This window comes from Rhinichthys klamathensis, unplaced genomic scaffold (assembly GCF_029890125.1).
Source record: "Rhinichthys klamathensis goyatoka isolate OS25496 unplaced genomic scaffold, OSU_Roscu_1.1 h1tg000244l_1, whole genome shotgun sequence".
Lineage (NCBI taxonomy): Eukaryota > Metazoa > Chordata > Actinopteri > Cypriniformes > Leuciscidae > Rhinichthys > Rhinichthys klamathensis.
In genome coordinates, this window is record NW_026606766.1 from 2,119,331 (window position 1) to 2,135,000 (window position 15,670).

Genomic DNA, 15,670 nt, shown 5'->3' on the forward strand with positions numbered 1-15,670 from the left:
TGGTGGGGAGGTTGGTGGAGCATGGGTAGTGAGCTGTAGATTGAAAGTAATGAGGAAATGATCTGAAACGTTGAGAGGTTTCACCAAAATGTTGTCTGGGATGCAGTTGCGTGTGTAAACCAGGTCCAGTTGGTTGCCTGATTTGTGAGTACCTGTGGCGATGAGCCGTTTGAGATCAAATGAGGCTAGAAGAGAGATGAAGTCTGTTGCATACGCCTTTTCTAGATGAATGTTGAAGTCGCCAAAGACTACAAGTGGGATGCCATCCTCAGGGAAAGAGGACAGCAGCACATCCAGCTCCTCTACAAAGCTTCCCAGTTGACCTGGGGGCGATAAATAGCTACAATATGGATCCTAATGGGATTTGTAAGAGTAATTGCATGATATTCAAACGAGTTTTTATTGCATAGAGAAGAGAGAGTTGAGTATATCCAGTTGTTAGAAATTTTAATTTGTTTTCTGACAGGGAACACATGGAACGAATCACCGCTCCACATTTTGATTGACAGCCGTCACAACCTACCACTGACCGTGTTTACTCCTTTCCTTACAACCATTGGATAGGATTTCAAAAACCGCTGATGCATTTGTACTTCTGACGACGCGCTGTAGGTGAAAAACTGTGCCGCAAAAAGAGTAAATAAAATGCTTTCTTAAAAAGGCAAAAGAACGAACGCACGTTTTCTTAATATGATAATTAAAAACCAACAGACTGATGACAATGCGGGACATTTTCTCAATTTGCGACGTGCGGGACAAGGGGTGAAAATGCTGTACGGTACAACACAAAGTGGGACGGGTGGTCACCCTACCCCTAATCCTACCCATCTCCACCCCTTAGATCTGGATCCAACTCCGCCCCCTGGATCTCGTGTACTGCAATGAGTAGTAACAGCGTTACCCGTCATTCAAACCCTGAATACATCCATCCAGAATGTTTCCCTGCCATCGGATTTTGACTGAACTGATGTTGGAAGTGGGACAATGTATTTCTGTTCTCCCTCCTCTGTGAAAATTGTTAAAGTCTGCATGAAACGGAAGTTCCGCTTGTCTTTTCTTACCGCCTCTCGAACAAGAATAAATGTGGGCGGGGCTTGATTTTGTCTGTGGGAATTGATTGGATGGTTGTGGTTTGCTATTGGTGGATCTCATCTGAGTGACAGGTTATAGCCCCGCCCTCGTCACCAGAGAAGAGATGCTGCAAGAGGAACTTATTCTGATTTCTAGATTATGAGACATTAAAAAAAAGATAATTTATAATAAACACTGCAATATTTAATAAACAAGGAATTCATGGTGACTTTAAGAGCATAAAGTCACAGACATTCTGAACTATATCGGCTATTGATACGTTACATTTTTCGTAAACATACAAATTTTAAAGTATATTTCTCTTAAATGCAAGCCTAAAGTATAGTGTTACATCTGTCCCAGTGTAGTTATACCCGGCATGAAAAATAGGAATATATTTGTTAGTTATATATATCTAGGCCTATAGGTTTTTGACATTTAATTTGTTGGTGGACATGTAAAGGCATCTAATGAGGAAAAAGGTTAGAAAACAAGGTTCAGTGGAGGTTAAATGTAGCCTGGGTGCCAGCCCGAACCCCGCCCACAACATTTTTTGATCGGGAAGTTCGGTCTGGACTCGCTCCATTTAATTGAGGAGTAATTATGATCGGTTCAGAAATCGTCGGGCCAATCTAATTGCCAGGGCGGGGTTTATACGATGATGGACAGATGATCTGCAGGGACGTAATCCTCACGTTATCAAAGAGCGCTTGGGTTGAACTGGTTTCCCTCAGAGATGACTGCAGCTGGAGAACTGAGATGTAGAGATTCCGCTATCGCGTCCGTTGTAAAAGAAATCGACAGCGCATTCATTTTAAAAGAGGAACATAGAACTACAATCAAGGCATTTGTCGATCGGAAAGATGTGTTTGCCCGCCGTCCTTCCTACGGGATTCGGCAAAAGTTTAATTTATCAGCTGGCTCCGATGGTAACTAAGAAGATGGGACGCAATGAAAACCCTGTGGTCGTTGTGGTTTCTCCTTTGGTCGCACTCATAGAGGACCAAGTAAAAGAAGCAACACTCGTTATTTTACTTCTTCCAGCGTGCGTGCATTTGAGTTCTGTAGTTGACAACTGTGCTATGCAAAGTAGTTGACTTACTGCGTTGCTCTGATTGGTTGTAGGTCTATCCAATTGAGTGCAGAGTTTTTTTTTTTCCTGGTTCGGTTAAGACACGCCTCATAATCAAAGCCCTATGAAGCAGCATCAGACTCACAGTCTGACTAGAATATGAGTATGACGAAGTCAGGCTAGGTTAAATGGGTTCTTTACTCAATTCTAAAAAACGCTTTATGCCAAAAAAAGTTCTTAAAATGTATTAAATGATTGGATAGTACTTTATATATAACAGGGTTTGTTTCTAGCAATTATATAGGCTATGTTTAAGAGCTGTTTAATTCATAAAATGTAATTAGAATTAAAACTAAATTAATTCATTAAAACTAAATCCATATATGATACCATGATGGGAACCCATAAGTGCCTTTTCTTTTAGAGTGTGGTCAGACTTTTTACTCAACAAAAATGCTGGGTTGTTTCAACCCATGTTTGGGTCAAATCCGTTGGATTTAATATTGTAATTTAAAAATTTTAACCAACGATTAAAAATGTAAACCAACGGTTATCCATTTTTGACCCAAACATGGATTGAAACAACCCAGAATTATTGGGGCTTTTTTTTTTTTTAGTGAACAGCAAAACACAGATAAGGAAAACAGACAAATATAACTTATATAATATTAAAAAAATATATAATTTAAAATTCTCGCTCCCCCTCTCTCGCGCGCTCTCCCTCTCTCTCGAGCGTTTGATGCTCTGTGTCCGCAGCGGCGCTCCGTACATGAACATCAACCGAATGAACGGAACGGATGTCGCGGATCGGTTAATTAAACACACCGTGGGCTCCGTCATCAGCTCGAGCGCGTCCGCCTCGTTTATTATACTGCGGGTAAGTCTGATTAAACTGGCAAGGAATTCTGATCGTGCTGATCTCAGTGGTGTGAACGCGACAGCCTCAGTCTGTCTGCCCACTTGACGTCATTATTTCTATCGCAGTGTTTCAATATGACTCAGTATTTCATGCGAGTTTGATCTTAGCGGATGATCGGTGGATGTGCAGATGTTCAGCGGAGGATCATCCAGGAGCTCGAGCTTTGGACGACATTTTATTTCCCTGTTAAATGCTCAAGCTTGGCTTATTTTCCTATAATGAAGCGCTGTTTGATGTTTCCAGAGGCAGGCATGAGTTCATTCTGCAGAATCATCTGCTCATGTCTAATCATCTGACACCAATAGATCCTTATCATTATTAGTATCATATCATCATAGAATACCTGTGCAATACACTGCATTTAGAAAAAATGTGGTTTCCAGGCCTGGATAACGTTACCAATACATATGGGAATTTCCATAATGATTTTTTCCCCTAGTGTAAAATAACTCTCAATTAACTTATATTGGATAAAAATGATTATTTGTGAGGACAATCTGTATAAAATCATATGGAAATTCATTGGTCGAAAGTGCATAAACTATAGTGTGATTTTTCTTAGGTGTGCACGATATATCGGCCACCATACATGTTCATTTTTAATGTTATTGATGTCGGCCTGATAAGAAAATTTGGCCGATATAATAAAGCCAAAAATAATGGATTATTTCCTTCAGCTGTGACACTTCAGTTTCGCCATGATGGTTTTCAATAGCTTGAAATATGATTGAAATCACTTCAAAATGGAAAATACAGTTCAGTGCAACATGTACAGCACAAGTCTGTCATATCGACTACATAAAATTACAATGAGAACATTATAATTGTGTGTTTAGGACATAGCTAGTCTGCTTTTAGCTGCTTTTCCAGCAGAGTTACTGTCTGTAATTCACTTAAATTTAGAATGTCTTCAGATCATGTTATGAAGCATCATGGAGACCAGAAGATTCTGGAAGCCATCTTACTAAGAAAATGTCTCTTAAAGTCCCCCTGTGGTCAATCATTTTATCCTTTAAAACTCATCTTTGATGTTTTTTTCATTGAAAACAAATTTTCTTCATGCCTTAAAATATCTTGAATGTAACTCGACACCCGTGCCTCATTTAGTATGTGCGGTTCTATGAATATGCAAATGAGCCCCGCCTCCACTCACTCACTCAGCTCAGAGATCCACTGGTTGACGATCACACGTTGATCTGATTGGTTACAAGGTCGTTTGTGACGTCAGAAACACCAGCGATTTCAAACCGTGTTTTTGAGACTGTCTTTGGTTCACTGCAGTTTTAAGGAGGAAATACTCAGCAATGCTGTCGACTTATGAACTTACACATGGTGTGTCTTAAAGCGTATTAAAAACACCACATAGACATATAAACAACATTTAAAGATGGATTTTCACCACAGGGGGACTTTAAAGGGACAGTTCACCCAAAAAAATTAAATTCTGTCATCATTTATTCGTACCCATTTTCTTCCATGGTATTTTTTTTCCTACTATGGAAGTCAATGGCTACCATCAACTGTTTGATTACCAACATTCTTCAAAATATCTTCTTTTGTGTTCAACAGAAGAAAGAAACTCATACAGGTTTGGAACAACATGACTGTGAGTAAATAATGACAGAATTTAAATTTTTGGGTGAACTGTCCCTTTAAAAACAAAAAATGTCTTGTCATGTAAATAAATTGTGCTTGAATGAGTATATTTTATTTAAGTATTTAGAAGTCATCACAGCCAGCTCTAACATAAAGCACACTGACAGAGCAGCCGTCATGTAAAACATTATATAAATAGTTCATAATCAGGGTTTGAAATTAACTTTATCACTCACCGGCCAATTTGGCTACTAAATCTTTAAGTTACCGGCCATTCAGAACTTCTACTAGCCAAATAAACTAAAATATAATAAACCAGTTTAACTAAATCACAGCTTATATATACATCTGCGCAGATTTGGCTTACACGACTAAATATAATAAAATAAGTAACCTGCCAAATTGGCTCGTGATTTGACAGGTGTTAATTTCAAAGCCTGTTCATAAATGTCACATTTGAATGTTTTTTCGTACTAAAGGCACTCGTTACAAAATATTTTAAGAACTATGTAAAAACTCCATAGTAACCATCTGTGACAACTACCAACCATCTAGTAACACCATAGCAACCACCCAGAACACCCTAGCAACGCCCTAGCAACCACCCAGAATGCCTTAGCAACGCCCTAGCAACCACCCAGAATAACCTAGCAACGCCCTAGCAACCACCCAAAATACCATAGCAGCCACCCAGAACACCCTAACAACCATCTAGTAATACCATAGCAACCACCCTAGCAACACCCTAGCAACCACCAGAACACCCTAGCAACGTCCTAGCAACCACCCAGAACACCTTAGCAACGCCCTAGCAACCACCCAGAATACCATAGCAACGCCCTAGCAACCACCCAGAATACCAAAGCAACCACCCATAACACCCTAATAACCATCTAGTAACACCATAGCAACCACCCAGAATACCCTAGCAACACCATAGCAACCACCCAGAACACCCTACCAACCGCCTAGCAACACCATAGCAACCACCCAGAACACCCTAGCAATCACCTGAACACATGAATAAGCCATATCTCAGCACCAGAACATTGTACAGACATGTTTGTTGTCTCGTATGCAATCATGTACCACACCCTAGCAACCGACTGGCGAGTTTTGCCACTGCTAGCACCACTTCACATTTTCTTGTGGAAATGTACATTCTAGTGAAATCACATTTGTCACATGTTTTTGTTGTGTCAGGGTGAGTCTGAGGCATGTCCACCCCAGAGCCCCCGTTGGGTGGGACTCCCTGTGCGGGGCCTTCGCCGGGCCCGGGCCCGTCTCCCGGGGCCGTTCTGGGTTCAGGACTGTCCCCTGGATCCTCACACAGCATGATGGGCCCCAGTCCCGGACCGGCCACTTCCACGGGACACTCCTTTCCTCAGCAAACATCTGCGGGATACAGCCAGGAGAGTTTGCATCAGATGCACAAGGTGAAAAGCTCAATAACTCTAAATGTTTTACTGTGGTAAATCCGGTCTGAGGGTTAATGTTAATGTTTGTGTTTGTCCTGAAGCCTGTGGAGGAGAGCCTTTCAGAAGACGCTCGCTTCAGTCAGATGAAGGTGGTACCGATGAGGATGACCCGTCCTGGGAGCCCGATGGACCAGCACTCGCAAGGTCCCGGATCGCACTCATATACATATTATTAATGTAAAATTAAATATAAAAAAATTGAACTTCTTTTATTTCTCATTTTAGTTTAGTTTAAAGGGTGGTTGATTATGATTTCACTTTTTTAACTCTAGTGAGTGTGTAATGTTGCTGTTTGAGCATAAACAACATCTGCAAAGTTACAACGCTCAAAGTTCAAAGCAAAGGGAGAGATTTGCTTTTAAAGAAATTGCTTTAAGGACTACAACAAACGGCTGGTAGGAACTACACGAGCTTCCTCCCGGGTTAGTGACATCATGAACCCTAAAATTTACATAAACCCGCCCTCGGGAACGCGATTTATAGATTATCAAGACAGAATATGCGAATCAGTGACTAGAAGATAACTACACATAAGATATAGAAATTCATCAACTAACCGTTCAGAAATGTCCTGTTTCTCGAGTCTCTCCATCTTTGTCTGACTCCGGTTTGAACATAAAAGGCTAAAAGTTTTTTCAGTGCAGTGTTTCCCCCAAAACGACCCCCCGCCCCCCTAAAATGCTGACGAAATCCAGTCATAAAAAAGGAATTTAGTGTATAACCCGGAATTTCACGGAACTTGTAAATTAGAGGAAAAAATAGAAAGCAGTTCAGTACACTTGAAATCAAATCGCGATGTAGACTAGTGTGTGTGAATATTAAAACACAACGACTATTTAAATACGAACCCTGCATGTTCTGTGTGAATGAATGGTGCCGCCGACGCGCAGTTTCATTTACCACACACACACACACACACTGAAGCACGTGTGACGCCTGCGCTGTTTTTTGGCCTATATGAAGACACAAATGCATAAACTTCTTCTCCAGGCTCTAGATCCACTCTTCGTGATCACTTCACGCTTCATTTGAGAAAAACTGTCATCATGACATAAACCATAGACTGTGTAAACAGTAAACACACAGAAACTCAAACGGTCTTCACGGCAACCCGTCAAAATAAAAGTTCGGTTTAAACTGACAGAAATATATTACTGTTGTACATTAGAATTTAGATATGTCCCAATGTAATAATACACTAACACTAATCCAAATAAATTATCATCAAAACTGAAATTTTTAAGGAATAATCCATGTTTTAATTTTAACAGTAAAGCTCATCGTGCAGCAAGTTATTTGACAAAAAGTTTATTTCATTTCATATGATTGAAATTGATGATAAATGATACAATTTGTGTTTTATGTCTTCATTTTATTACCAGAAAAAACACAACACAGAATAAGTGTGAATTTTTTTTTCATATATATATATAAAAAAAAGTATAAGTTTAATGATTCATAATACATGATTTCAATTAATTAGACATGCTTTTTGATTGCAAAAAAAAAATTACACCATGTATCCATAACACGCACCCCCCCCCCCCCCCCCCCCTGAAAAAAAAAATCCTAGGGGAAACACTGCAGTGTGTGTCTGTGTGAGAGAATCGGAGCTGCTAACACACACACACACACACAAGCTCTTGTAGCTCCGCCCCCTGTGTCGGGAGCTGCAGCTCATTTGCATGTAAAGGGACACACACAAAAAACGGTGCGTTTTTGCTATATAAACTTTAACATGCTATATAAAAATATCTGTGGGTATTTTGAGCTAAAACTTCACACACACCCTGGGGAGATCAGAGACTTTTTTTTACATCTTGTGAAAAGGGCATTATACCACCGCTTTAACTTGATGTACTAAAATAACTAAAATGTAATAAAAACTATATAGACATATTAAAAAAAACTAATAAAAATAACAAAATGGCACAAAATTACAAAAACTCCTCCTTTACATCTGGTTTATTATAGTAAACTGAAATTGAAACCATAAAAAATTTTAAATATAATAAACGTAAAATAAAAAAATTATTTTATTTCTCATTTTAATTTAGTTTAACTTAGTTTAATGTACTAAAGTAACTAAAACTTAATAAAAATTTATAAAAACTAGTGCTGGGCAACGATTAATCTCATCCAAAAAGAAAGTTTGTGTTTACATAATACATGTGTGTGTTTATAATTATTTTTGTGTATATAAATACACACACATGCATATATATATTTAAGAGATATTTGCATGTATATACACTGTCACTATATAATTTATATTATATATAAATATACATATTTTATAATATATAAATAACACATTTTTCTTGTCACAACAGTGTTTTGTTTTTGCCGATCGATCTGTTCGTCTCGTCCCTCAGGATACCCGTCTCCGCTGGGCGCTTCAGAACACGTGTCCAGTCCCATGTCCACCAGCGGGCCTCCATCAGGTCCTCTCCTGTCCACCGGCTCCAGCTCGGCCTCGCTGGAGGGTGTGGACGGCCAGAACCGCCCGGGAACCCAAAGCGCCGCCTCGGTGTCCGGCACCAGCGTCTCGAGCTCCTCGGCCCCCCCGACACCCTTCAACCAGAGCCAGCTGCACCAGCTGCGGGCGCAGATCATGGCCTATAAGATGCTGGCGCGCGGGCAGCCTCTCCCAGAACACCTGCAGATGGCAGTGCAGGGCAAGCGGCCCATGCCAGGCATGCCACCGGGACCGTCCCTGACCAGCTTAACCCCGGGGGGGGGAGGAGCGAGCGCCGGCTTCAGCAGAGGACATGGTGAGATTTGACACGGTTACAGTACCAGACATGTATCTTTTTTCTTTTTTTTTCAGTAAAAATTTTTATTTAGTGGTATTTGCTCATACTTGCTGGTCTGGGTCCTCGGGTCTCGGGTGCTCCGTGCAGACCTCTAGTTTGCAGTTTCTGTACAGTGTGATGTCACATTGCTTAGGCCCCGCCCATGACTCGGACAGACTCCGCCCTTTTAGCGTAGACCCGCCCTCAGTGAGCTGTACACCGTCTGCCATGTTTATCTCCTCACCAGAGCGTTTAACAGCGGCATTCAAGTAAGACATTTTAATATTCTTATTAAAGCTACTAAAGTTATTCAGTCAAGAGCAGCGAGTGATTTTCTGTTTTTCTTTTGTTGTTTGATTCATATCAACAGCAGGACCTGTATATTACACTGCTTTCACTTTAGATCTAATATACACATGTGATTTCTTTACTGTGTTTATGTGAACTTTGTGTTTTTGACATAACCTTGTGTGTATTTGACCGTTTAAGCGCAATAAGACGTGAAAGAGATTAGTTTAATACTCACGGGACTAGTGTTGTCAAAAAACTCGGTACTTCGGTACCAAGTCGGTACTAAAAAAAATGAACGGTTACGGTACCAGCTTTTCTAGGTACCGAGTACCGGGTTAATCCGGTTCTTGATGCGCTGTCTGAAAGGTGCAGAGTTGCGTCCTCTTCATAAAAACACTGAGACATGGCGACCGGCGGCGCTGCTAATGCGGTGGCTCTGAATCCACTTGTTGACACGAAAGGAGGAAAGAGCCACATATGGAAATATGTTGAATTAGGCTAATGTCACGTTGCCATAAAGGGCCGTTCACACGTTCACATAGCACGTTTTTTGCGCGTGCAAATTTCAAATGTAAGCGCGCGGGAAGCGCGCTCATAATAGAAGCGACGTGCGAGCTTGTTTTTCCAGGCGCGTCACTGTTTATGGTTGCATAGCGGAGACACGCGAGAGCGAGCGCTTGTGGAGAGAAGGAGAAAGCGGTGCAAACTGCGCTCTCCGTGATGACGAGGAAGTATCAGCAAAGAATTAATTGATTTCTAGCATTGATTCCCTTGCATTAGAAATCAGCTACAGCGTTCTCAAGTTTTGAAGACAGGAAAGAGTGAAATTTTTTGCAGTTTTGGATTAAATAAAAGTAGGCTACAGTTAAGTCAAATAAAACATGTTTTATCTCCTGTATAGTTTGGTAACACTACAATAAGATACCATTCATTAACATTACTTAATGTGTTAACATCAACACATTGAGTGAACAATATATTTTTACAACATTAATTAATGTTTGTGAATGTTATTTAATGCAAACACTTGATTGTTCATGTTTGTTCACTTCATTCAATGATTTAGTTTTTGGCAGAGTATCCGAGGCACGAAAGGCTCCGCCCTCTTCTGGAAAGGGGGCGGGGCAGCAGCTCATTTGCATTTAAAGATTCATGCACGAAACGGCATGTTTTTCCTTTTTCCTTCCACTCACAAATGGGGATTTACAACTTGGTATAATACATGATCTGTGGGTATTTTGAGCTGAAACTTCACAGACACATTCTGATTCTGGGGAACCTGAGACTTACATCTTGTATAGGTCGTCTTTAAATTTAAAATTGTGTTCTGTGTGGCCACCTCGTTTCTGTATTTTTCTCAGTTCTCCTCTGAATGGTGTAGTCGTTCATGAGAACATTCAGTCGTCTGTGGTGACTTTAGTAAAGGGTTAGTTTGTGCCGGTTGCTCCGCAGGGATGGTGGGACCCAACATGCCTCCTCCTGGACCTTCAGGAATCCCGGCTGGGGTTCAGGGCCAGAACCACAACGGACCCCCCAAACCCTGGGCTGAAGGTGAGAGCGCATCCGTGAGCTTCAGCCTGTGGAGATGTATAGGGCTGGGCAAAAAAATATTTTTCACGATTAATCGTTTTTTAAAATGTGGTTGATTCAAAATCGATTCACAAAAGCCACGAATCGATTTCTTTCCATATTTATTTATCTATCACCCAAAGCCAGTATTAGTTTTCCTCCACTGTTCATAGGCTTGAGCCTAAATGTTACAGCTAATGCTAAAGTCTGTTTTATCTTAAACGTAAATTAACCTGATCCTGTTTGATCAAGGCATGCCACTGTTCTGACTTGTCCAATTTTCAGCATAAATTTTTCATCTTGCATCAAAATCCTGTTTAATCATTGTATGCATTTGAAATATAGAGTTGGCTTCTGTTTTAATGTACCCAAGTGTACCTAAAATAAAGAGTTTAATATACAGGTTTAATTTCTTTAAATTTCTTTTTAAAAATTAACCACTTGTAAACTTATGTGCACTGTTCTTTTTCTTTTAATAAATATAGGATTTGTATTAAATCTATATTAATTGAGTCGAATCGCGACTCGAAATCAAATTTAGAATCGAAATCGAATTGAAAGCTTGCAAATCAAAATCGAATCGAATTGAAACATCTGAATCGATACCCAGCCCTACACTGCAAAAAAATATTTCTTTACTCAGTATTTTCCAGTCCAAATATCAAACAATTCTTAAATCAAGAAGCATTTACTAGATTAATAAAATGCCATTAGATATTATGTTTAGGTTTCTAGGGGAAAAAATCTAAATGAGTGAGTTTGAATTAACATTATTTTTCTTACCCCATTGGCAGATAATTTTGCTTGTTTTAAGCAAAAAAATCACTTATTTTGATTCCCCCCCAGAAAACAAAACAAAATATCTTATGGCATTTCACTACTTTAATAAATCCATCTTGATTTAAATTTTTTTTTTAGATATTTTGACTTGAAACAAGTAGGGGTGTAACGATACCCTCATGTCACGATTCGATACATATCACGATACTGAACTCACGAAACTAAATTATTGCGATACTCCAAGACATATGGTAAAAGGTTAACAAAAAATGTACTGTTGAATAAAATGCTAAATTTGATATTACATTGTGGGTTTAAATGAATAGGCTTGGACTTGGTGCTTGTAACCCAAGGACAATAGAGACACCAGAATAACAATATTCAAGATTCTGAAGCTGAAAATACTGAATTATTTTAGATGAATATGCACTCTTTCACTGACTAGATATATTTAAAATAATGTCGGCCACTTTTTACTGGTAACATCAGACATATGGCATTATCAGGACTTACAAATATTCCCACATTGCATTATTATACATTATAATCAACATTATATATAGTAGTTTAATCTAGTAATGACACTAAAACTCTGAAAACTTGAATTTTTTCTCACACAGTAATTTTTATTTTGGGGGGACTATCCACGATACATATTGTCACTATCCACAATACGTATTGTTGCATTTTTGTATTGCGATATATTGTGGCACGATATATTGTTACACCCCTAGAAACAAGACAACAGCACTGAGAAAGAAAGGCATGTTTTGCAGTGTCGTGATGTATGTCCTGTGCGACAGGTCCGATGGTGAACGCAGCGACTCCTTCGAATGCTCCTCAGAAGCTGATGGCTCCTCAGCCCACGGGACGCCCTTCACCGGCTCCACCGTCGGTGCCACCGGCCGCCTCGCCAGTCATGCCACCGCAAACCCAATCGCCAGGTCACCTGACCCACCCTCCCCAGCCCAACACCATGGTGCCGCTGCACCAGAAGCAGAACCGCATCACGCCCGTCCAGAAGCCCTGCGGCCTGGACCCGGTTGAGATACTGCAGGAGAGAGAGTACAGGTGAGACTCTAACACCCTTCAAACTGGAGAGCGCTTTGCTAGCAGCGCCGAGGTCATGGGTTTGATTCCCAAGAAAAAAATGCAATGTAAGTTGCTGTAAAGCTGCTTTGAAACAATCTGTATCTGATTAAACAATCAATTTATTTAAATATAAATAAAGGTGACTTGACTTGACTCGACTCTTTTGTACCAAGGACCAGCTCTTCAGACGCTTTGTGTTGTTGTGTGTCTGCAGGCTTGAAGCTCGTATCACTCACCGTATTCAGGAGCTGGAGAATCTCCCGGGGTCTTTAGCTGGAGATCTGCGGACCAAAGCTACTATTGAGCTCAAAGCTCTCAGACTGCTCAACTTCCAGAGACAGGTGACCTCACGAACACTCACTCGGAACCTCAGAACCTCACGAACTCTCACTGGGAACCTCACGAACACTCACTCAGAACCTCACGAACACTCACTTGGAACCTCACGAACACTCACTCAGAACCTCCTGAACACTCACTCGGAACCTCACGAACACTCACTCGGAACCTCACGGACACTCACTCAGAAACTTCCTGAACACTCACTCGGAACCTCACGGACACTCACTCGGAACCTCACGAACACTCACTCAGAACCTCCTGAACACTCACTCGGAACCTCACGGACACAAACTCAGAACCTCCTGACCACTCACTCGAAACCTCACAAACTCTCACTCGGAACCTCACGGACACTCACTCGGAACCTCACAAACACTCACTCGGAACCTCACGGACACTCACTCAGAAACTTCCTGAACACTCACTCGGAACCTCACGGACACTCACTCGGAACCTCACGAACACTCACTCAGAACCTCCTGAACACTCACTCGGAACCTCACGGACACAAACTCAGAACCTCCTGACCACTCACTCGAAACCTCACAAACTCTCACTCGGAACCTCACGGACACTCACTCGGAACCTCACAAACACTCACTCAGAAACTCCTGAACACTCACTAGAAACCTCACGAACACTCACTCGGAACCTCAGAACCTCACGAACACTCACTCGGAACCTCAGAACACTCAATCGGAGCCTCACGAACACTCACTCTCGGAGCCTCACAAACACTCACTCGGAACCTCACGAACACTCACTCGGAACCTCACGAACACTCACTCGGAACCTCACAAACACTCACTCGGAACCTCACGAACACTCACTCAGAACCTCACGAACGCTCACTGGGAACCTCACGAACGTTCACTTGGAACCTCACGAACTCTCACTCGGAACCTCACGAACACTGACTCGGAACCTCACAAACTCTCACTCAGAACCTCACGAACACTCACTCGGAACCTCACGGACACTCACTCGGAACCTCACGAACACCCACTCGAAACCTCACGGACACTCACTCAGAACCTCCTGAACACTCACTCGGAACCTCACGGACACTCACTCGGAACCTCACAAACTCTCACTCGGAACCTCACGGACACTCACTCGGAACCTCACGAACACCCACTCGAAACCTCACGGACACTCACTCAGAACCTCCTGAACACTCACTCGGAACCTCACGAACACTCACTCGGAACCTCACGAGCACACTCACTCGGAACCTCACGAGCACACTCAGAACCTCACGAACTCTCACTGGGAACCTCAAGAACACTCACTCAGAACCTCACGAACACTCACTTGGAACCTCACGAACACTCACTCAGAACCTCCTGAACACTCACTCGGAACCTCACGGACACTCACTCAGAAACTTCCTGAACACTCACTCGGAACCTCACGGACACTCACTCGGAACCTCACGAACACTCACTCAGAACCTCCTGAACACTCACTCGGAACCTCACGGACACAAACTCAGAACCTCCTGACCACTCACTCGAAACCTCACAAACTCTCACTCGGAACCTCACGGACACTCACTCGGAACCTCACAAACACTCACTCAGAAACTCCTGAACACTCACTCGAAACCTCACGGACACTCACTCAGAACCTCCTGAACACTCACTCGGAACCTCACGGACACTCATTTGGAACCTCACAAACTCTCACTCGGAACCTCACGGACACTCACTCGGAACCTCACGAACACCCACTCGAAACCTCACGGACACTCACTCAGAACCTCCTGAACACTCACTCGGAACCTCACGGACACTCACTCGGAACCTCACAAACTCTCACTCGGAACCTCACGGACACTCACTCGGAACCTCACGAACACCCACTCGAAACCTCACGGACACTCACTCAGAACCTCCTGAACACTCACTCGGAACCTCACGAACACTCACTCGGAACCTCACGAGCACACTCACTCGGAACCTCACGAGCACACTCAGAACCTCACGAACTCTCACTGGGAACCTCACGAACACTCACTCAGAACCTCACGAACACTCACTTGGAACCTCACGAACACTCACTCAGAACCTCCTGAACACTCACTCGGAACCTCACGAACACTCACTCGGAACCTCACGGACACTCACTCAGAAACTTCCTGAACACTCACTCGGAACCTCACGGACACTCACTCGGAACCTCACGAACACTCACTCAGAGCCTCCTGAACACTCACTCGGAACCTCACGGACACAAACTCAGAACCTCCTGAACACTCACTCGAAACCTCACAAACTCTCACTCGGAACCTCACGGACACAAACTCAGAACCTCCTGAACACTCACTCGAAACCTCACAAACTCTCACTCGGAACCTCACGGACACTCACTCAGAACCTCCTGAACACTCACTCGGAACCTCACGGACACAAACTCAGAACCTCCTGACCACTCACTCGAAACCTCACAAACTCTCACTCAGAACCTCACGAACACTCACTCGGAACCTCACGAACACTCACTCGGAACCTCACGAACACTCACTCTCGGAGCCTCACGAACACTCACTCGGAACCTCACGAACACTCACTCGGAACCTCACGGACACTCACTCAGAACCTCACGAACACTCACTCGGAACCTCACGAACACTCACTCAGAACCTCACGAACACTCACTCGGA

General features: G+C 42.4%; 1 protein-coding gene across 2 annotated transcripts in view; it reads left to right on the plus strand.

Moving 5' to 3' along the window:
* Positions 1-2,885: 2,885 nt before the first annotated feature.
* LOC130100549 (transcription activator BRG1) overlaps positions 2,886-15,670 on the plus strand; it is a 55,781-nt gene continuing 42,996 nt past the window's right edge. For both annotated transcript variants that reach the window (XM_056266027.1, XM_056266028.1), the window contains exons 1-7: positions 2,886-3,020; positions 5,862-6,094; positions 6,178-6,280; positions 8,512-8,910; positions 10,675-10,773; positions 12,375-12,642; positions 12,878-13,004. In XM_056266027.1, coding sequence (XP_056122002.1) covers positions 5,876-6,094; positions 6,178-6,280; positions 8,512-8,910; positions 10,675-10,773; positions 12,375-12,642; positions 12,878-13,004 — 1,215 coding nt within the window. In that variant the 5' untranslated portion in view covers positions 2,886-3,020; positions 5,862-5,875. The remainder of the gene's footprint in view (positions 3,021-5,861; positions 6,095-6,177; positions 6,281-8,511; positions 8,911-10,674; positions 10,774-12,374; positions 12,643-12,877; positions 13,005-15,670) is intronic.